This window comes from Barbus barbus (assembly GCF_936440315.1).
Source record: "Barbus barbus genome assembly, chromosome: 7".
In the NCBI taxonomy this organism is placed as follows: Eukaryota; Metazoa; Chordata; class Actinopteri; order Cypriniformes; family Cyprinidae; genus Barbus; species Barbus barbus.
In genome coordinates, this window is record NC_136735.1 from 21,729,810 (window position 1) to 21,751,896 (window position 22,087).

Sequence of the window (22,087 nt, forward strand, 5' to 3'; positions counted from 1 at the left end):
TCTGTGTTTTTACTGCATTGTGAGTGTGAGTATTTGTTTTAACCACTTAGCTTTATCAAAACAAGTCCAGGTTTTTATCATCATTTTTTTTTTTTCATTTGTTGTCAGTTATAATCATCAAAATGAAAGGAAATAAACATTTGAAATATATCAGTCTGTGTGTAATGAATGAATCTAATATACAAGTTTCACTTTTTGAATGGTATTACTGAAATAAATCAACTTTTTCTTGACATTCTAATTTTATGACCAGCACCTGTATGTGTGTATGTGTATGTGTATACAGTGGGTACGGAATACTTTCCGTTCCCACATATACATACACAATTTTTCACTCTTTGTTATATTGCAGCCATTTGCTAAAATCATTTGAGTTCATTTTTTTACTCATTAATGTACACACAGCACCCCATATTGACAGAAAAACACAGAATTGTTGACATTTTTGCAGATTTATTAAAAAAGAAAAACTGAAATATCACATGGTCCTAAGTATTCAGACCCTTTGCTCAGTATTTAGTAGAAGCACCCTTTTGATCTAATACAGCCATGAGTCCAAAAACCAGTGTTTTTCACACCTGGATTTGGGGATCCTCTGCCATTCCTCCTTGCAGATCCTCTCCAGTTCTGTCAGGTTGGATGGTAAATGTTGTTGTGAAGCCACTCCTTCGTTATTTTAGCTGTGTGCTTAGGGTCATTGTCTTGTTGGAAGATAAAACCTTCGGCCCAGTCTGAGGTCCTGAGCACTCTGGAGAAGGTTTTCGTCCAGGATATCCCTGTACTTGGCCACATTCATCTTTCCCTCGATTGTAACCAGTCGTCCTGTCCCTGCAGCTGAAAAACACCCCCACAGCATGATGCTGCCACCACCATGCTTCACTGTTGGGACTGTATTGGACAGGTGATGAGTAGTGCCTGGTTTTCTCCACACATATCGCTTAGAATTAAGGCCAAAAAGTTCTATCTTGGTCTCATCAGACCAGAGAATCTTCAGGTGTTTTTTTTAGCAAACTCCATGCGGGCTTTCATGTGTCTTGCACTGAGGAGAGGCTTCCGTCGGGCCACTCTGCCATAAAGCCCCGACTGGGGGAGGGCTGCAGTGATGGTTGACTTTCTACAACTTTCTCCCATCTCCCGACTGCATCTCTGGAGCTCAGCCACAGTGATCTTTGGGTTCTTCTTTACCTCTCTCACCAAGGCTCTTCTCCCCCGATAGCTCAGTTTGGCCGGACAGCCAGCTCTAGGAAGGGTTCTGGTCGTCCCAAACATCTTCTATTTAAGGATTATGGATGCCACTGTGCTCTTAGGAACCTTAAGTGCAGCAGAATTTTTTTTGTAACCTTGGCCAGATCTGTGCCTTGCCACAATTCTGTCTCTGAGCTCTTCAGGCAGTTCCTTTGACCTCATGAATCTCATTTGCTCTGACATGCACTGTGAGCTGTAAGGTCTTATATAGACAGGTGTGTGGCTTTCCTAATTAAGTCCAGTCAGTATAATCAAACACAGCTGGACTCAAATTAAGGTGTAGAACCATCTCAAGGATGATCCGAAGAAATGGACAGCACCTGAGTTAAATATATGAGTGTCACAGCAAAGGGTCTGAATACTTAGGACCATGTGATATTTCAGTTTTTCTTTAATAAATCTGCAAAAATGTCAACAATTCTGTGTTTTTCTGTCAATATGGGGTGCTGTGTGTACATTAATGAGGAAAAAAATGAACAAATGATTTTAGCAAATGGCTGCAATATAACAGAGTGAAACATTTAAGGGGGTCTGAATACTTTCCATACCCACTGTATGTGTATGTGTGTGTGTGTGTGTGTATGTGTATATATATATATATATATATATATATATATATATATATATATATATATATATATATATATATATATGTGTGTATATATATATATATATATATATATATATATATATATATATATATATATATATATATATATATATATATATATATATATATATATATATATATATATACACATACATACATACATACACAGGTCCTTTTCAAAAAATTAGCATATTGTGATAAAGTTCATTATTTTCTGTAATGTACTGATAAACATTAGACTTTCATATATTTTAGATTCATTACAACACAACTGAAGTAGTTCAAGCCTTTTATTGTTTTAATATTGATGATTTTGGCATACAGCTCATGAAAACCCCAAATTCCTATCTCAAAAAATTAGCATATCATGAAAAGGTTCTCTAAACGAGCTGTTAACCTAATCATCTGAATCAACTAATTAACTCTAAACACCTGCAAAAGATTCCTGAGGCTTTTAAAAACTCCCAGCCTGGTTCATTACTCAAAACCGCAATCATGGGTAAGACTGCCGACCTGACTGCTGTCCAGAAGGCCATCATTGACACCCTCAAGCAAGAGGGTAAGACACAGAAAGAAATTTCTGAACGAATAGGCTGTTCCCAGAGTGCTGTATCAAGGCACCTCAGTGGGAAGTCTGTGGGAAGGAAAAAGTGTGCAAGAAAACGCAGCACAACGAGAAGAGGTGACCGGACCCTGAGGAAGATTGTGGAGAAGGACCGATTCCAGACCTTGGGGGACCTGCGGAAGCAGTGGACTGAGTCTGGAGTAGAAACATCCAGAGCCACCGTGTACAGGCGTGTGCAGGAAATGGGCTACAGGTGCCGCATTCCCCAGGTCAAGCCACTTTTGAACCAGAAACAGCGGCAGAAGCGCCTGACCTGGGCTACAGAGAAGCAGCACTGGACTGTTGCTCAGTGGTCCAAAGTACTTTTTTCGGATGAAAGCAAATTTTGCATGTCATTCGGAAATCAAGGTGCCAGAGTCTGGAGGAAGACTGGGGAGAGGGAAATGCCAAAATGCCTGAAGTCCAGTGTCAAGTACCCACAGTCAGTGATGCTGGTGTTGGTCCACTGTGTTTTATCAAGGGCAGGGTCAATGCAGCTAGCTATCAGGAGATTTTTGAGCACTTCATGCTTCCATCTGCTGAAAAGCTTTATGGAGATGAAGATTTCATTTTTCAGCACGACCTGGCACCTGCTCACAGTGCCAAAACCACTGGTAAATGGTTTACTGACCATGGTATTACTGTGCTCAATTGGCCTGCCAACTCTCCTGACCTGAACCCCATAGAGAATCTGTGGGATATTGTGAAGAGAAAGTTGAGAGACGCAAGACCCAACACTCTGGATGAGCTTAAGGCCGCTATCGAAGCATCCTGGGCCTCCATAACACCTCAGCAGTGCCACAGGCTGATTGCCTCCATGCCACGCCGCATTGAAGCAGTCATTTCTGCAAAAGGATTCCCGACCAAGTATTGAGTGCATAACTGAACATAATTATTTGAAGGTTGACTTTTTTTGTATTAAAAACACTTTTCTTTTATTGGTCGGATGAAATATGCTAATTTTTTGAGATAGGAATTTTGGGTTTTCATGAGCTGTATTCCAAAATCATCAATATTAAAACAATAAAAGGCTTGAACTACTTCAGTTGTGTTGTAATTAATCTAAAATATATGAAAGTCTAATGTTTATCAGTATATTACAGAAAATAATGAACTTTATCACAATATGCTAATTTTATGAAAAGGACCTATATATATATATATATATATATATATATATATATATATATATATATATATATATATATATATATATATATATATATATATATATATATATATATATATATATATATATATATATATATATATATACACACACATACACATACACACACACGTGTATATATATATATATTTAATTTATTATTTTTAATTTATATATTTAATTATTTTTATTACCACAAAAAAAATAAAAAAAAAAAAAAAAAATAAATTATATATATATATTTTTTTTTTTGTGGTAATAAAAATGGATTTAAGTGAACAATAGCTTTTAAAATGACTTAAAGTACATATATAATAGCAATAATAATTAGTTCAAATAAAGTATCAAAAGCAAGAAATCATATGGTTTTATTTAACAAAACTGTTAAAATACATAATGTATTCTAAACAATAGACCTAATGTAGAGTACGCATTACAACAAAGGCCTGCAGGGGGCGCCGACGGCCTGATGATTATTTTTACACATTACTGTTTAATATTGACCAAGCACCATTTAATTCAAACGTACACTTAATCTTTAATATTTGGCCATTTCTTTAGGGCAGAAATGCTATAGCTACTGTAATTAAATGAATATGTGGACATCAAACCGTGTAAACTCAGTGAGGGTTTGAGCTTTTATTTTGAAACCGCGATGTATTCTCCTGTTAGTATAGATTTATAAATGATTTACCTTACAAATCCGATGAAATGGCGCACGTTGCGTTCCCAGATGAACATTATAATAAACCCAAACTCACAACAACATGCAGAGATGAGTACGAGTCGCTCCACACATGTAAAGTTTCTATGGAGCTACTGTGAACAGAGCCGCTGTGAGACTGCATCGCATATAATTATTTAATTAAATCATAGCGTTTGTGAATTCACAATTATGCTTAATTATGATTTTTAAATGGGTATTCCACAGTATTCATATCATGCAGCCTTGGAAAATAGTCTAAAAATGTGTTTTATGGATTCTAGTCCGTGAAATGTGCCACTTCCGGTATTTTGCCGGTTAGTCGGCGAGCAAAATGAAGTCGACAATTTTTAATAATCGGCTAGTCGCGACGAATCGATGAATCGCGACAGCCCGATTAAAAATATTTCGAAATTTCAACTGAAGGCCGATCTCAGTGAACCCATGAATCATTTATCACCCAGCATCGAACCACTGAACCGGTGTCTAGTTTTCACCTGATCCTGGATCAGTTTTATAAATTTGTAGATACTTTTAATGAGACATGTGTAATTAAAATAAAGGTCCCACTTAATATTAAGTGGCCTTAACGACTATGTACTTACGGTGTTGTTCAAATTGTATTGCAAAAGACATTTGCTTCTATTAAAGGTGCCATAGAATGAAAAACTGTCTTTACCCTGGCATATTTAAATAATAACAGTTCTGTACATGGAAATGACATACAGTGAGCCTCAAACACCATAGTTTTCTCCTTCATATGTAAATCTCGTGATTAAAAAAGACCACTGAAAAACAGGCGAATCAGAACATAACACCGACTGTGACGCAACAGTCGGGATCACTACGCCCCCAACATTTGCATAAACCTGCCCTTGTTCTAAGCCGGCTGAACCATCAGAAGCTCTGCAGGTATTGTAAATAAACAAGCGCGGACAACAGCGAAAATAACAAAATAAATTTTATGTTCCAGGCCGTGCAGGGGGTGTGAAGTGCAGGGATGGGTTGGTGTCTGTATTCAGAAAGGCACAGAAAGCAAATAACGCGAGCCACTAAAGGGACATGGTTAGCTCCTTGCTAGCGGTAGCCTGTTACAGTACATACGATTTCACTCTCAGTAAGGAGAGATGAGGATCATGGCGAATGACTTACAGATCCTGAGCACCACTGACAAGCATCTGATCTTGTGAAATGTGTGGTAAGTACTGTTGCTCCATAATGTAAACATAGTTTGTGAAACTATAACGCGATCGATGGATCGTTCAAAAGCAGTTTCAATGCCTCGCATATTAATAACGGCTCCCTGATGCCCGCGTTTTATATACAGTATAATTACCCGACGATATAACTGCGAGAGAAAGTATTTAAATATATATTTTCCTCCCTGTGCTTCCTTCTTGCTGATGAGCCGTACTGTAATACAGCCAATCAGAGCAGAGCTCATTATTATTCATGACCCTGCCAAATAAGCCAATAACAGACCGTTTCATTCTAGGGAGAAATCCTAGGGTTGTAAATGGACATGTAAAATCGTTTCTGGAGATTTTTTGCCCTTACCTAAGCCACATACCTTCTGTGTAGATATCAGAGAACAATTTAAAATACTGTATCAATGCATTCTATGGCACCTTTAAGTTGCAATATGGGTAAGGTTAATTAGACTGGTTTGACGTAGTGTTGTCAAAAATATCGATTTTCCATAAATATCGATACTGAAATATCTGAACGGTAACAATATTAATTTCCCGAAGTATCGATACACCGATACTAGCCGAGCTGTCACTTTCACTTCTCTCCAAAGGCGCGTGGACAAGCACCACACGTGACCGCACTCGTCTCCTTCGCTCTGGTTAAATAGCAAAAGTGAAGTGAATAGAAAGATGACTGCTCTGGTTGTTAAAGAACACAGCAGGAGCGCTATCTGTAGGGATCTATGATCTCCGCGATGCAGAGAACGCGCACGGAATCGCGGAATCCAGTCATAAAAACGGAATTTACAGTTTAACGCGGAATGTCACGGAATTTGTCAAAGTTTGGATGAATTAATGAAAAGTAGGTCATTGCACTTAAATCAAATCGCGATATGGACTAGTATCTGTAAATATTAAGCTGCAAAAGTCGATTTAAATATGAATCCTGCATGTTCGCTCGCAGTGATTTCAGCGTCTGCCGTCTCAATGAGGACATAAATACATCAACAATATCTCCAGAACTGATCTGAAAGGCACTTTACGAGCATTTTACCATTTAATTTGAGTAAAACTAGCGTCATATCATACACACACAGAACTTTAAAGGTATTCACGGCAACCCGTCAAAATAAAAGTTCGGTTTAACTTAGCCTAAGACCGTGTGCCAGAAATAGGCTATATTACTATTATATTACCGTATATACCAAGTACAGTATGTGTCTTGTTTGTTACCACATAATAGCACATTTTTCCGTATGTGCTACATATTTATCATGTATACACATTAGTTAGTACAGTAAAGAATCTAATTAGCTACCATTTATGGGCACTACCTATGGGCACTATATATATTAAAATTAAATCATGATTAATTACAGTCCAGGACTGTGATTAACACGATTAAATTTTTAAAATCGATTGACAGCACTTACCCAACTGAAATATTTCTAAATAAATACAACAAAACATTTTCTTGCGACCTTATATGAAGTATTATGACAAAATGCATTATGTAGAAGAATTGGACCTGTTCTGCAGGTGCATTAGAGCATAGCGTCATGCAACAATTTATGAGATTAATAGTACAGTTTTACTCGGAACTCACTTTAAACCACCATCGAGTGTTTGTAATAACTTTTGCGATCACACATGTATACACTTTGGGGGGCCGCGGTACATTACCCACAGCTCTGTAATTTTTCCCACGACTGTATTTTCAAAATAGCCCAATTGTGCAGGAAAACCGCGACTCTGGCAACACTGGTTCGCTGTACCTTTATCAAATATGAGTATACATATCTCTCGCTCACTGTCGCTCTCTCTCTCGGACACGCTCTGTCTCTCGGACAAATTCGCGCTCTCTCTCTGCATTCGCTTCACTGTTGTCGAGCCCGGCGCCTCATAATCACAATCTCTGCATCCCAATGTGTATACTATCCACACTATCTGTCCTAAATAGTACTGAAAATTACTAATATCACATAATTTAGGATGGATAGTGTGCACATTGCTGGGCACATTGGAACGCAGGCAATGATAGATTACCTTCCGCGCTGCGATGACGGCAAGAAGTTGTGGTCAAACTTATCAAACGATTACTTTGCGTAAATTTTTAGATTAAATCGCATGCGTTAACATTGACAGCCCTAATATATATATATATATTATTTATTATATAATTTTCATTTACCATTTTAGAGCTGAAAACCTTAAGATATGAACTCTGAACTCTCTTTTTCAATCAAGACATTAGAATGGCAAAAACATTTAAAAATACATGGTTACATCTTACAGATCATATTTTAAATCACTAAACTTCAGGAAGTTTTCAGCTCAAGGATCTGGGCTGGATAAAGCAAACTAGTGTCTCGCTAGCAAAGTTTTTAATCAGTGATGGTTGTAACCAACGTTAAGATGGTTACACTGACACAGGATTCATTCATTGGGTACGTCAGAGTCCATTATTATTAACACGCAAGCATACTGTTTCTGTGAGCACTGACAGATACATTTTTATTTGCACAAGCATATTTTAATACGCTCGCCAAGTTCAAAATTCATATCTCGAGAGTGTTTTCAAATGGATGTTCTCCAAAGAAGCATGTTTTGGAAGAGTTTGTGAGGCTCAGTGGTGCACAGTAATTCTGAATTATATGTACTTGGATTTCAGGTGTTCTTTTGTAGTCTCCAAGTGTTCTTTTTGGAATGACTCCTAAATTTACCTTGCAGAAAAACTTAGATAATTTTTTCTTATCTTTAATTTTCTTACTCCCTTTTCGTTCTTGTGCTATTATGAGTAATTCTGACTTTTGGACAAGAAACTGTCTAGTGTCTACATCCAGACAAGCCCAGGATTATGTCTGTAGACCAAAGGCCAAAATAAGTCTTAAATTATGTATTCTCTCTAACCGGAAATGTCGCCCACATTTTAAAACACAGCAGACTTGTTCAAAATATTGTGGATAGCTCAGTTAATTACATTGAGGCTCTTCAATAGAACAGTAACAAATACTTTTAGCTGAAACCATGACCATTAGAGATTCATAAAATGCAAGTCAACGGCTACAGTCACTTTAAGACCCAAAAAGGCATATCAGGCAACACAGAATTAATACCTGCAGCTCCTGACAATATATTGAGGTCTTATGAAGTAAAACGATGAACCACCAAATGAGACTGAACTGTCTGAAAAGGTTTGTGGCTCAAACCAGCACAGACCTGCAAGTTACTTAATCAAAACTCTCAGTTGAAATGAGTCAATATACTAGTGTATATGATATTATGATGCTGTTTTTTGCAAACTCATTCAGCGCTGCACTGAGAAATACAATGAACTAAGGAAACAGTTCGGACTGGGACCAAAGAACTGATGAGCTGCTATTGCGACCATGTGTAAACTGACCACTTGAATGAAGGGGCAAAATGAAAGTTATGGTTTCTCATGGTTTATGTAAAAAGTATTGATCAAGACTAGTTGCTCAAGTAGAAGATTAAGTTGATCAAGACTAATTTAATCACTTTATATGTGTTAGACGTGTAAAACCTCCATATTTCACATCATAACTGGATGCTTTAATTATATAAGTAGTAGGACCTTTTATTATCCACTTGGAGAAATTTTGTTTCAGTAAATTTCAACATACATTTCACATAGAATACAACAATACAACATATCAACAAAAACACAAAATATAAGTAAAAAAAAAAAGGAGCTACTGTATTTAGCTTGTGGTAAAAAAGGATTTTCCACCTATTTTTAAGAAACATTGGCAACCTGAAGGCAAAAGCATATACATTATGTCACTGCGTGATTAAGTAAATTAACTGGTGAATTGGTTATTTAAACCAGTTAATTGAAACAAACTGTCTGAATGATCCAGTTTGCTGAAAAGAATAAGACTTACCCATTAGCCTGAGGCCTTGGATTACAGATACAGTAATAAAGTACATGGGTGGTGATGGCGCAGTGGATAAGACACATGCCTTTGGTGTGAGAGACCCGGGTTCGAATCCACTGTGAGACACCAATGTGTCCCTGAGCAAGACACTTAACCCCTAGTTGCTCCAGAGGCGTGTGACCTCTGACATATATAGCAATTGTAAGTCGCTTTGGATAAAAGCGTCAGCTAAATTAATAAATGTAAATGTAAAGTAAAAAATAATGTTTAGTGTCTTGCAAATACTGGTTGTTTCCCTTAAGACCTCAGTGTATCGTCAAAAGCCACAGGTACTAAGTTTGAGTTGCCTGAAATGCTTTTTTTTTTTTTTTTCTTACTCTCAAAATGACGGTAGCCATTGAATTGCATAGAACAAACGCTAAAAATCATCTTTACTGTTCTACTAAAGAAAAAGTTTATTGGATGGCCTAAGTAAATTGACAGCAATTGTTCATTTCGGGGTGAACTATCCTTTTAAATCCTCTTCAAATAAAGAGATATTTTGATTTTTTAATCTATCTAAATGAGGAGGATAGGATTGATTGAATAATTGATGGATAACAGATGTAATTTTCTCACTCGTTTCATTAATTTGGAATGTGGACTTGGAATGTATAAAAGCCACATTTGTCTCTCTCATCAGTGAGAGAGTTCCAGAGCATAATCCTCCTGCCAGCCAACTAGTTATTATAATTAGTCAAAGTTTAAAAGTTGTATTCATAATAATATTTATAGGCCTTTTTTCAACATGTAGTACTTGAAAGTAATCTCTGTCAGTGATAAAAACAGTATGAATGCATTTGTGACAAAATAAATAAAAATAAAAATGTAAATAAAAAAATAAATAAATAAATAAAATAAAAAAAAGACAAGAAACATTACCTCCCTCTCACCAAAGATGACAGTTACATCCTCCTTCTTGGCATTTTTTACCATGATGGTCACTACAACTTGAGACTCTGTCTGGTACCAGTCATGTCTGAAATGGAGTAGGTTACTTAAGTGTGACATGATTTTTGCTTTACTTATTGTATTGGATCATAATTAGTGTAACAAATAAAAGTTGAAGTGTAAGTGGGTTTGAAATAAAACAATAAGCATCATAACCACACTTACTTGACAAACAGGGTTGTAGTTTGCTTCTGTTTGGACAATATTTTGTGCATTCCAGTAGAAACCAAGGAGAAAAAGACAAGACACACAGAATCATTGTTCACCACAAACAGTTTAGACTTTTCTCCCCTTATGTTACTAAGGACTCTATTTAATGAAATACAATGAAAAACAGCACCCCAAATGGACAAAAATAAGATGAGAAAATCGAAGCAAGAAAAAAAAAAGTACCAAATTGAAAATTGTAAAAAAAAGCAAAATTAAGATTTCGGTTAAAAAAAACAGGAAAAGACGGCAAACACGCTTACCAAATCTGAGGTTTGGTTTGGAATGTGTGCTGGAAATTCAGAAAATAATGTATTAGTTCAAACAAAACATGCACACAAAAGTATACTTCAAATTGGCCACTTTAACATAGAAACAAAAATGTAAGCATATGACAAGGGTGGAAATACAATAAACACACATAGATATTGGCATGCAAAGATTAATATGAAATTGAAACTGTTCACAAGCTAGTATAGTTCAATTAGTAATGTCTTTATGCATAATTATAATAGGATGATTCACCAAATACAGACAGAGCTTGAATCGTTGTTTATGATGCTTGATTTACAGCGCAATGTAAATATGATTGTTTTCTCAGGATTAAATCATATACCGAATATTTTATTAACAAAAGATAAAGAAGCCAAATAGCCTTTGACAGTGCGTTTATAATTATATAATATTTGAATTTCTATTACTCTTTCCATTTTTTGAAAGGGGAAAAATGTCACGCTCAATATGGCCGCTCTATCAACGCTATAGAAACAAGCTGTGTCCGAAATCATAAAATAACAATTTTATTTTTTTAACAATAAAAAGGGTTCAAATACACAAAAATGCTGGAAAACCAAAGAATTTGTGGGACCTGAAGGATTTTTCTGAAGAACAACAGGCAGTTTAACTGTTCAGGGCAAACAAGGGACTCATGAATAACTATCACTAAACAAAAAAACACAGCTGTGGATCATTCAGGTAAGAACACAGTATTAAGAATCAATGGGATGTAAACTTTTGAATGGGGTCATTTTTATAAATTCAACTTTTATTTTCTTTTGTGGACTATGTAAACATCTTTTATGTGAAATATCTTACTCAGGTCACTACTAAATAAACAACAACATGCATTTTGTATGATCCTCTTATTTTGGTAAAATAACATTTTGCAGAAAGGGGGATGTAAACTTTTGACCTCAACTGTAATGCACTATATCGGGTGTCTGCCATTTTGTAGTCCTGTCTGAATTCTAAGTTTACGAGATCATTCCCTCCATTCGTCCACTACTTTTTACCCACAATCCTCTCTGATTTCGAGTGTATAACTGATGTACACGCTGCAGCACTATTTCCCACAACCCAATGCGGAGAGGACTGAGGTGGAAGAGATATCGGGAGCGAGCAAGTTTGATTGAGAGATGGCGTTTACATCTCTCTTATTTCTGCTTTAACGTTTCATGCATTATTAATATTAAAATATATTGTTTAGACATCAGTTTAATGTTTTACTAATTTACTGAGGTGGCATTGTTGTTAACTTACAAGATATAATAGAGATGTGATGATAATTTGGTGGATGATTTAAAATAAATATTTTTGTTAAACACTTGTAGGTAGCATATCTGCAAAGTGCAAACTAGTCGCTTTTTGGCGAAATTCGCAATTTTTAATCAAAATGTCATTTATGTCAATTGTCTAAATCCGAAGAGTTTTTGGGGGTGGGAGTCTGGACATAGAGAGAAAGAGAGAGAGAAATTGCAAGCTCGTAGACAGGAGTGTGTTCGACCAAAGTCTCTGGCTGCATCCAAAAAACAAAAAATGCTGCCTTTGGAGGACACATTCCAAGATAGGAAGGCATTAAGGCATGCCCGAATTCAATGTTAGCTTCAGTTCCTGTCTCCCGAGATGCCTTTTTCTGGCCGATTTTTGAAGGCAGCATAGATGTATCCTTCGCTGCCTTTGATATCCCACAATCCTGTGTGTTCCATTTTGTGACAGTTAAGATAAAAAATAAAGATGGCATCTGAGAGTCGGTGGTCAGTTTGTGTGTAAACATATGTTTTTGATAAACGTTTTCCACTTTTGATGTCATTTCTAGTGAGAAATTACTATTGCAGTAATTAAATGTTCACTTCGTTATCACCAAAGCTATCTATAATTTGCTGTAGACCATTAAACAATTACGCTTCCTCAGAAGTCTGTCTGAAATCAGGTTTGCCTTCGTGCACAAACGCTGCCTGCAAGTCATTGCCTGATTGGGAAGTGAGGCAACAAGTCAGCAGCCTAAGTTTTCGGATGCAGCCCCTTTCAAGGTTCGACCTGAAGCAGCACCGCACAGACCGATCGCTATATGACATCAAAGCACCGCGAGATCTACAGAGAGCAGATGGCTCGGCACGCTTTCAAATCGCTCTCGCAGTACTTTGTTATATGCCAATTGGTCTGCGCACTCCTGCTTCAAATCGAACACCTTATCCCAAAACCGATCCGTTTGGACGGTGCACTTACGCTCACATCCGTTTGTAAACATTGTTGGCATGGAAGTTCTTAACTGTGAGTTAAGCTGACACAAAGTTCGCAATTTGTAATACAATATTGACTGTTTTTGCTCAAGTTCACTGACAAAGTTTTAGTCAAAGTCACAGCAAAACTGTTTTGCATCTCCGAGCAACACAGCGGTGTTTCGTTACTGAATGAATCCACATTTTTGAACGAATCGAGTAAATGATTCAGTAACCCATTCTTAAAGACAGTAGTCACTTGTGTCGTTTTTGAATGAATCAGCTGTTTTGAAATGAATGACTAATGACTCGGTCATTAAAACAGTCATTTACCGCCATCTCCTGGTGGTTTGGTTTCATATTTAAAAGCATTGCATTTTCCCCAACATTTTTAACTTGTACGTTTAAAAATATTTAAAACATTAATCTTATAAAGTTATTTATGCATTTGAAATTTTGTGGTGTAAATGCATTTATGGCACCTCAGCTTCAATAAACAGTCTGTGTAAATACATCTAATGCCGCTTCAGATGCAGCTTCTGTTTTCTCTGCAGTGAAAAGATAGTTTGTTGATAGTATGTGCGCTCTAATGTGAACATTAAAATTTGCAAAAACAAATTACTCCACTGCTCAGAAAGGGAAGTATGAACACCGATGACGAGAGTTGCACTGTCCAAAAAGTTTGTGGTATAAATGTGCTTTTTGTTACTTGAAGCATATGTTGTCTTTTTCCTTTATTTTGTTGTCAGAGTACACCAGAACGCTTCATTTACAAGTTAAATTCTAAAAAATGTTCTTATGGGGGGGACCCCCTTACAAGGTTTCAATTACGAACTATGTCACCTTTTTGACCTCTTGTGAGTTTGCAGGTATGCATATATAGTGCACTCTAGAGGGCTGCATTGGGTACCTTTGATTCGGGCGGGAGTGGGCAATCAGAATATTTTGCGAGAGACCCACAGGGAATGGTGAGATTTGGTGTGTAATAGAAATGAAGTCAATGCATCAAGTTGACAAGAAAATTAAAGTGGCTGTTTACTTGACAAAAGCAAAGCAAGGCAAGTCAGACATCTGGAAACAATTCTCAATTGTCACTGAAAAAAATTGGAGAGAGTTAAACTTATAACTTATTATACAATAAATGTGCACAAGGACATAAATATGGCACCTCTGCCCTGAGGCGACATACCTATTTTCTAAGTTCTACGTGTTTATTTACTTAAGTTAAAGTTATTTCATATTTTGCTTTGGCTTATTTAGCCTACTTAAACTGTTTGTTAAAAGTTAAGGTCATTGCACACCGAGTACGAATTTTTCACGTATGTTTTTCCGATTTTTCATATTCCTCATCCTTTCCTATAAAAATTCATACTACGGTGCGAAAAAGCAGAAATTCGAACTCAGAGGCAGTGTTTAAACGTGATTGACACAGCCTAACGTGAGGTCGTATTTATTTTTTTAACGTGCGAAAATTTCAGACTGGGTGTGAAATGACCTTTAAACTGTTTGTTTAGTAAATCGCTTGGTGCGTGTGTATCAAGCAGAAGGCTACTTTTAAAAACTGAGGTGCTGCTATTTGTGCTTTTGTTTTAACAGTTAATGTTTTATAACAATTAACTAATAAAAAAAAAAAACACTAATAAAAAAATAGCCATTGTTTTTGTCAGGTGTGGTGCTTTGGTTTAGCATTACTTCATCTTATTTAAATACAATCATGTTTAAAACCTGCTATTCTGGATGTTAAGTTGAACGAATATTTGAGTATTTGTGTAGCCGACATTTTTTACAAGCTCTGAGAGAATGTCCGCAGGAGCGGGCGGGAGTGGACACAAACATTGCGGGCACGGGCGGGAGTGGAACACGCAGGTTGCGGGAGTGGGCGGTCCTGGTCAGAAATTCGGTGGGAGCGGACGGGTGCGGGTTTAAGAAAACAGTTCCGCGCAGGGCTCTAGTGCACTCAACTGCCATACACTATATAGGAACCAGTGAATGAGAGAACAAAAGAGCGATTTCGGGACATAGTGCACGTCTCAGATCAATGACTGTAGCTTAGGACTCCGCATGCACACTGGCTGATCTAGCCTGAAAAATAAGCTATTTTTAAAGCTATTTGAGCAAACGAAACGACATTTATGAGATAGTTGTTTTCAGATTTCATTGGTGATTTCAAATATGAAAATAATCGTAAGCTTGGTGAACATTTTTGCAGAATTTTATGTTTCCCCATTCAAAGAGAAAGAAGCTGAACTTGCATGCCCAAGAGGTGTTTCAAAGATGGCCGCCGAGTGAAATGACTTGCCTTAAAGAGACTTTGCCTTGAAAAAAATTTCACCTTATATGTGAATGTATAGTATATCTACATTTTTTGAGTGTTAAGCATTGTACCCTGAATTTTGTTCTGTAGTGAACTGCAATGCAGTAATTTAAATTTCAGTGAAAGCTTTCTTAATAGTCAACCAAAAATTGTGTCATAGATCAAATTAAGTGCTTGGTAAATTTATACATACTTGCCATTTTATTCTCACAGTGCTGGATCCATGTTTGAAAACCTTCAATAGAACCTTTATAAGACAAATACAAATCAAAATGCAATACTTTACATGGAAATTAAGCACACTATGTGAAATGACAGATCTTTAAATTACAATTCATTCCCATGTAGACCTTGTGCCTTTTACACAAAATATAATTCAAGTTTGTGTATGATTCAAAGGTGGCATCACACTAGACGATTTTACAATCAATTTCCAGTCAGATACGTGACCGAAAGACCAAAGAGCTTCTGAAGATCTGACCAGTGGGTGTCCTGCTTGTGTCTGGTTCTGTTCCATTTAATGATATAATGATAATAATGATGACAGGATGTTCATAAACAGTATACCACTGCAAAGGCATTTCAAACTTCATTTTAACCCCAAACAAAGAAAAAGAACTTCGACTTGAGTATAATGGGGCCTTAAAGATTGCCAGGCCTAAACTGCAGTTTGCTTCCCAATTACAGAACTTTAAAAATATGAAAGTTGCTTTTAAGTTAACCGAAAACAATTATAATAAAATATAATAAATACCACATTTAGCCATGTCTTTTATAGATCTATTTGGTTGATGGATTATTTTGATGCCAAAATATATATACTGTAGACTCATATTGCCCAGTCTTACCTTTGACTAGGGGTGCACCAATCAGGATATTTGAGGCTGATCATCTATCGTCGAACACAGAAAGCAGTATCTGCTGATACAATCACTGATACTGATCTTTTTAAAGCTTTCTTTTTATTATGTAGAATTATTTATAGTGATACTCCAATAAGGATTTTTACACATTTATTCAGGGCCTGAATTTAATTTTTGAAAATGGGGGGAATTTCTCTCTTAGGTGACTCTTGTGAGAGGGTATTTTTTTTTATTTAAGGGGTGGAGAGGATATTAAGACATGGATATGACATTTTTCAAAAATATATATTTATCGCACCCAAATGTTTGATCATGCAGTGCATTTTGTTTTTACAATCGTGCAATTGTTGCACAATATTACACACAGCACAAACCTGATTTTGTGAGCTGTATGTGAGGCAGTGTTACACCAGGTTCACACATACTCCATTTGCAGTGTGTATGCAGTCCATGTGCGGTACATAAGCGGTGCAGAACGGGCTGTGCATGCTTTCAGACAGGAGTCCGCTACTGATCTGTGACCGTTTACCACAAACAACAGTTTGTGGCATCTATTATTTAGATTTTTTTTTTACACAATACAGTAATAGTCTTTCATAGACATGTTTAAATGCAATAAGTATGAGCAACATTCAATCCTTTTTAATTTTGCATTTACTTCTAGATTTATATATTAAGTTGCTCAAACAAGAGGTAAAACATTTAAACTACCTTTCTTACATTGTCACAAACATTCTAAATTAAAACTTACCATTGACAGAAATAGTCAGCTCTACTGCCTTTCCTTTTCAATTTAAATCATTTAAATGATTTTATTTATTTTTTTTCACCCACATTAACGGATCCGAGTGTTACACAGTCCGTTCAAGGAGCGATGCGTCTGCAGCAGTGCAGTACGGTGACCGGGAGGGGACATCTTCGATTCACTTAGTTTTGTCGTGGCCACGACATATTAACTCGTGGGAACATGATATGTCGAGGCCACAAGATATTAATTTGTGGGAATGTCATGTTAACTCGTGGGAATGTGATGTCTTAGCCACGAGAACGTTTTGTCGAGGTAACAACATGTCATGGCCATGCGATGCTATGTTGAGGGAACAACATCCATGTCTTGTGGCCACGACTTCTTCCTACAGTCTGGTAGCCTAAGCCTATGGTTAATATAATAATTTAATATAAAAATAATTTCTTAATTCAAAATAAAACATTAAAAATACATCTCTGATATTCCCGCGTTGCTATGGTCACACATAATTTTTGAACGGGAACACCACAAGTGTAACAAGGTTGAATAACAAAATAAATTTAACGAAAATTAAATTTTTTTTGTGGTGGAAGTAGTTATGCCCAGTGTGAACAAAGTCAGTAAAATCCTAGTCCAATGCGATAACATTAAGTAACATTTTCAGGAGAAAGAAAATTCTCTCTGCGTCAAAATGACCCAAACACAACCTGAGGGTTAAACTTGTGGCCACAAGAAAAATGTCGTTCCCTCAACATACCATCTCGAGGCCACGACATATCACATTCCCACGAGTTAATATGATGTTCCCACAAATTAATATCTTGTGGCCACAACATATTACGTTCCCACGAGTTAATATGTTGTGGCCACGACAAAACTAAGTGAACCGAAGACGTCCCCTCCTGGTCACCGTAGTGCAGCAATAGTTTCCGCACAGAGTCTATTTTTGCTGTGCTGCACACGCTGAATTAAAGTGACAGCGCATTGTTCGCAGTAAAAATCAACATGGATTGAAACAAATGCTGTAATTTCACCATAAATGCATAATTAAAGTCTACTGTGTTTCATATTCAACACGTGGCTTTTTGGCTAGATTTTAGATAAACCAAGGAACAAGATAGATGAACTTGTGGAGGTAGAAAAACAGCGTTCTTTACTACCTGCGGGATTGCTTGTAATAAAGATTTAAATGCAAAAGAATGAGAGCATTTCTGTCAGTGGCAAGTTTTAATTCAAAACGTTTGTGATAGCCTACATTAAGAAACGTAGGCCTGTGTGATTAGCCTAAATGTGTTGCCACTTGCTTGAGCAACTACCTTAATATATAAAAATATAGAAGTTAAATGCATTGAATAATGCGTTGTTTATATTTATTGAATTTAGATGTGAATGTCTATGAAAGATTGCATTACTGTACTGTGATTAGAGAATCACAATGCTGAAAATCAATATAATGGATAAATGCTGTGTTTGTGGTAAACAGCCAGGAGCGGACTCCAAACGCATTCTGTGTGAAAGGACTGCATATGCACTGCAAACGGAGTATGTGTGAAACAGGCGTGAGCTCACAGTCTCCAAGAGAGCGCGGGAGTGCTGAATGGTTTCAACGTTGGCAAGAATTAAAATGAAATGCAATTTTTAAACTTTGACGATGCGACACTGCCTCGACAGTGCAAGTGACAATTCCTGTGTCAACGGTGCAGCATGCGGCTCGCTTACAGTGCAGACATGATGTGGTGATTTGAAGCCATTTGCACATTTTCAGAGGTAAAGTGAGTGCACACAGTGATTCACTCACGCTGTTTGTGAAATTATGTCTCACAGAAAGTTTTCAAATTAATTTGTAAGTTATTTAATGAAGAAATATGAATTGTACCTTACCTTCAGCGTTATAATTATTTTACCGGCACCGGACAGAGACTGAGGGTTTACGAGATCGGCCTTTATAGAGATAATCATCCCAAACATCAAACATCCCAAAACTATTAACGGCCGACAGTGATCGGTAGCCGATCAATCAGAGCACCCCTACCCTTGACCACAATAGCGTAATTCTAAATCATATAGTGTCATGCCGCCTTCGAACTGCACACTTTTAGGCACATACATTAACTCAGTGACACTCACAATCAAGTTCTTTTCCAGCTGTCAGGGCCTGATGAGCATTAATGAAGTTATGAAGGTGACACTCTGCAATTCTTCAAAAAGAATAACAAAAACACATTAGGACTTAGTTTTCTTTCTTTCTTTATGCTAAGTAAAATGCAGTAAACATCACAATTTCCTTAAAAGATATCACTTAACTAGTCCTAAAACATCACACCTGTCTGTCACAGCCCTAGGCTCTGTATAAAGCAAACAAAAATGACAGCTGGCTGTGGTCAGATTTTTTGTTCAACCAATGACTGCAAAGATCTGCAAGGTTACAAAGCTCAAAGTCAACTCTAAAAGTATATATTCTCTTTAAATACTTTTCAAGAACTACAACAAATCCGTGCTTGCAAAGATTCTGCATGACCCTCTTGTTTGTAAACATTTCCAGGGTCTGAATCAGGCTCAAAATGGTATGGCAAAGTTCATGAAATCGTTAATAATTACAGCTGAGCAGATGAAAATAGCGGTTATGGTAAGGGAATGAAATTTCTGTAATATACTAAGCGGCTCGTGTTATGTAATAAAGAGGAAGGAGCACAGTCTTAGTCATTTTGGAATATTAAAGTTATTTAATGTTAGATATTAAAAGTTATGTCGATCTAATTGTTGATAGAAATTGTGGACAATTTATGCACTAAAAGTTTTTTGTGTGTGTGAAAAGTTACATTGAGACATTTTAGGTTAGTTTACACTGCACCGACAGACACTAACCACTGGCAATAGACAAGATTGTCCAATCAGTGTGTTACCTGTGAAGTTTCTGAGGAACCTCAAATGCAAACTGTGTGTTTTGCTTAAAGAGGGCAAACAAGTTTTATTTTATTTTTTATTTTTCATGTATTAATTCATTAATTTATAATAATTTTATTACAATTAATCATAATAATTTATAATAATTTTAACCATTTATTTACTCATTTAATTGATTAATTAATTAGTCATTTACTGTATATTATAATTATATTATAGTTTGGTTTTTATATTTTTCCATTGTTGTTTAGTCTTATGACTTTGTTTCAAGGGCTGTTTGCCTTCATGAATAAGAGATATGAGGGAATGTTAATTGAAATTGAAGGTTCATGGGATGTTGTTGTGGACCATTTTGGTATAACACTACTTGTTGGATTTGTGTTCGTCAGATGAAGTCTGAGCACTGAAACATACACAACTAAGGCTATTCAATAAACTCTGCTCCTTTTTACCATTATAACTTTGTCTCCTGCTTCTGCTCTTCACTGGCTTTTCTCAGTCAACTTCTTTAGTTTTGGGTATTTTGGTGTAACAGACAAGACTTGCTGTTAATGGGTTATGGGTATTAGACAACTTTGTTTGCAGTTGTTCTGTTAGAGAAAACATTTTCTGACAGGATCTGATGTTCGGGGCTGGATCTCAATTATCTGGCGCAGAGGCATGATCTAACATTTGTCTGTCCCTTTGTTTTCACAGACTGAACATGTTCAGTTGCCATTTGTTGGCTCATGACATTTCTAAGCAGTGTAGTATGATTTTTTTTTCAACAAACTCACAGTCTGGGTATTGAAGTGTTTGGTCAGTATTTTTCGGTGTAGTAATAACTAGCCTTTAGGGTAAAATGTCCCTCAAGAATTGAGGCAGAAAATCACTAGAGGCATGCTTTGCTGTTTGTTTTAAATTTTTAATTTAATAACTATTAGAATACATGTGATTATTTAATAATGAAATGGACCAGATTCACACATTCACATTTTCTTTATTCATCCTAGTATATTAAACGGGTGGTTGATTGCAATTTCACTTTTTTAACGTTAGTTAGTGTGTAAGGCTGCTGTTTGAGCATAAACAATGTCTGCAAAGTTACGACGCTGAAAGTTCAATTCAAATGGAGATATCATCTTTTAAAATTGTGGCAGTTTAATGCCTACAAATACGGCTCGGTGGGGACTACAATGGAGTTACTTCCTGGGTTTGTGACGTTACAAACCCTGATAGACCCCGCCCTCAGGATCCTGCAACAAACATTACTGTTTAATATTGACCAAGTGCCATTTAATTCAAACGTACACTTAATATTTAATATTTTGCCATTTCTTTAGGACAGAAATGCTATAGCCACTGTAATTAAATGAATATGTGGACATCAAACCGTGCAAACTCAGAGTGAGGATTTGAGCTTTATTTTGAAATTGCAATGTATTCTCCTGTGTTTGTGTAGATTTAGAAAATTATTTACCTTACAAATCTGATGAAATAGCACATTGCGTTCCCAGATGAACGTTTTAATAAACAAACTCACAACAACATGCAGAGATGAGTTTGAGACGCTCCACACATGTAAATGATCAGCCGTGGTGAGACGCACGTGCTTAACCTACACGCATGCAAGCAATTAAAGTGCATATTCTGTGTGAACTGCATCGCATATAATTATTTAATTAAATCATAGCGTTTGTGAATTCACAATTATGCTTAATTATGATTTTTAAATGGACTTAATATATCATGCAGCCTTGGAAAACAGTCTAATAATGTGTTTTATGGATTCTCGTCCGTAAAAAGCGCCATTTCCGGTATTTTGCTGGTTAGTCGAGGTGAGCAAAATGAAGTCAACGGTTTTTAAAAATCGACTAGTTGACTAAAATCGACGAATCGCGACAGCCCTAATGACATCCATTAAAAATAGGCATATTGTGATCTACTATGTGATTAAGAACTATTTCTTTGACAGAAATTATATAATTAATAAAATGTAATTGTCAAAATATATACAGGTACATCGAATAAAACATTTAGTGGTTTACATTAATGGCAAAGTTATATATTTTACATATTCTTCAAAAATCCAATGAGAGCTGTAATAAGTTTACCCTGGCAGTTTATTGCCACAGGTAGGGGATAATCTTACCCCAGTAGAGGGA

At 36.4% G+C, this 22,087-nt stretch overlaps 1 protein-coding gene across 3 annotated transcripts in view; it reads right to left on the minus strand.

Annotated features, from left to right (window-relative positions):
* Positions 1–22,087, minus strand: part of LOC306872863 (protein SGT1 homolog) — a 74,626-nt gene that overhangs the window by 17,147 nt on the left and 35,392 nt on the right. For 2 of the 3 annotated variants that reach the window (XM_079421746.1, XM_079421747.1), the window contains exons 5-9: positions 19,167–19,237; positions 15,622–15,675; positions 10,880–10,908; positions 10,575–10,600; positions 10,341–10,437 (exon numbers count right to left, since the gene is read on the minus strand). In XM_079421746.1, coding sequence (XP_079277872.1) covers positions 10,341–10,437; positions 10,575–10,600; positions 10,880–10,908; positions 15,622–15,675; positions 19,167–19,237 — 277 coding nt within the window. The remainder of the gene's footprint in view (positions 1–10,340; positions 10,438–10,574; positions 10,601–10,879; positions 10,909–15,621; positions 15,676–19,166; positions 19,238–22,087) is intronic. The other variant, XM_079421748.1, reaches the window with a different exon arrangement.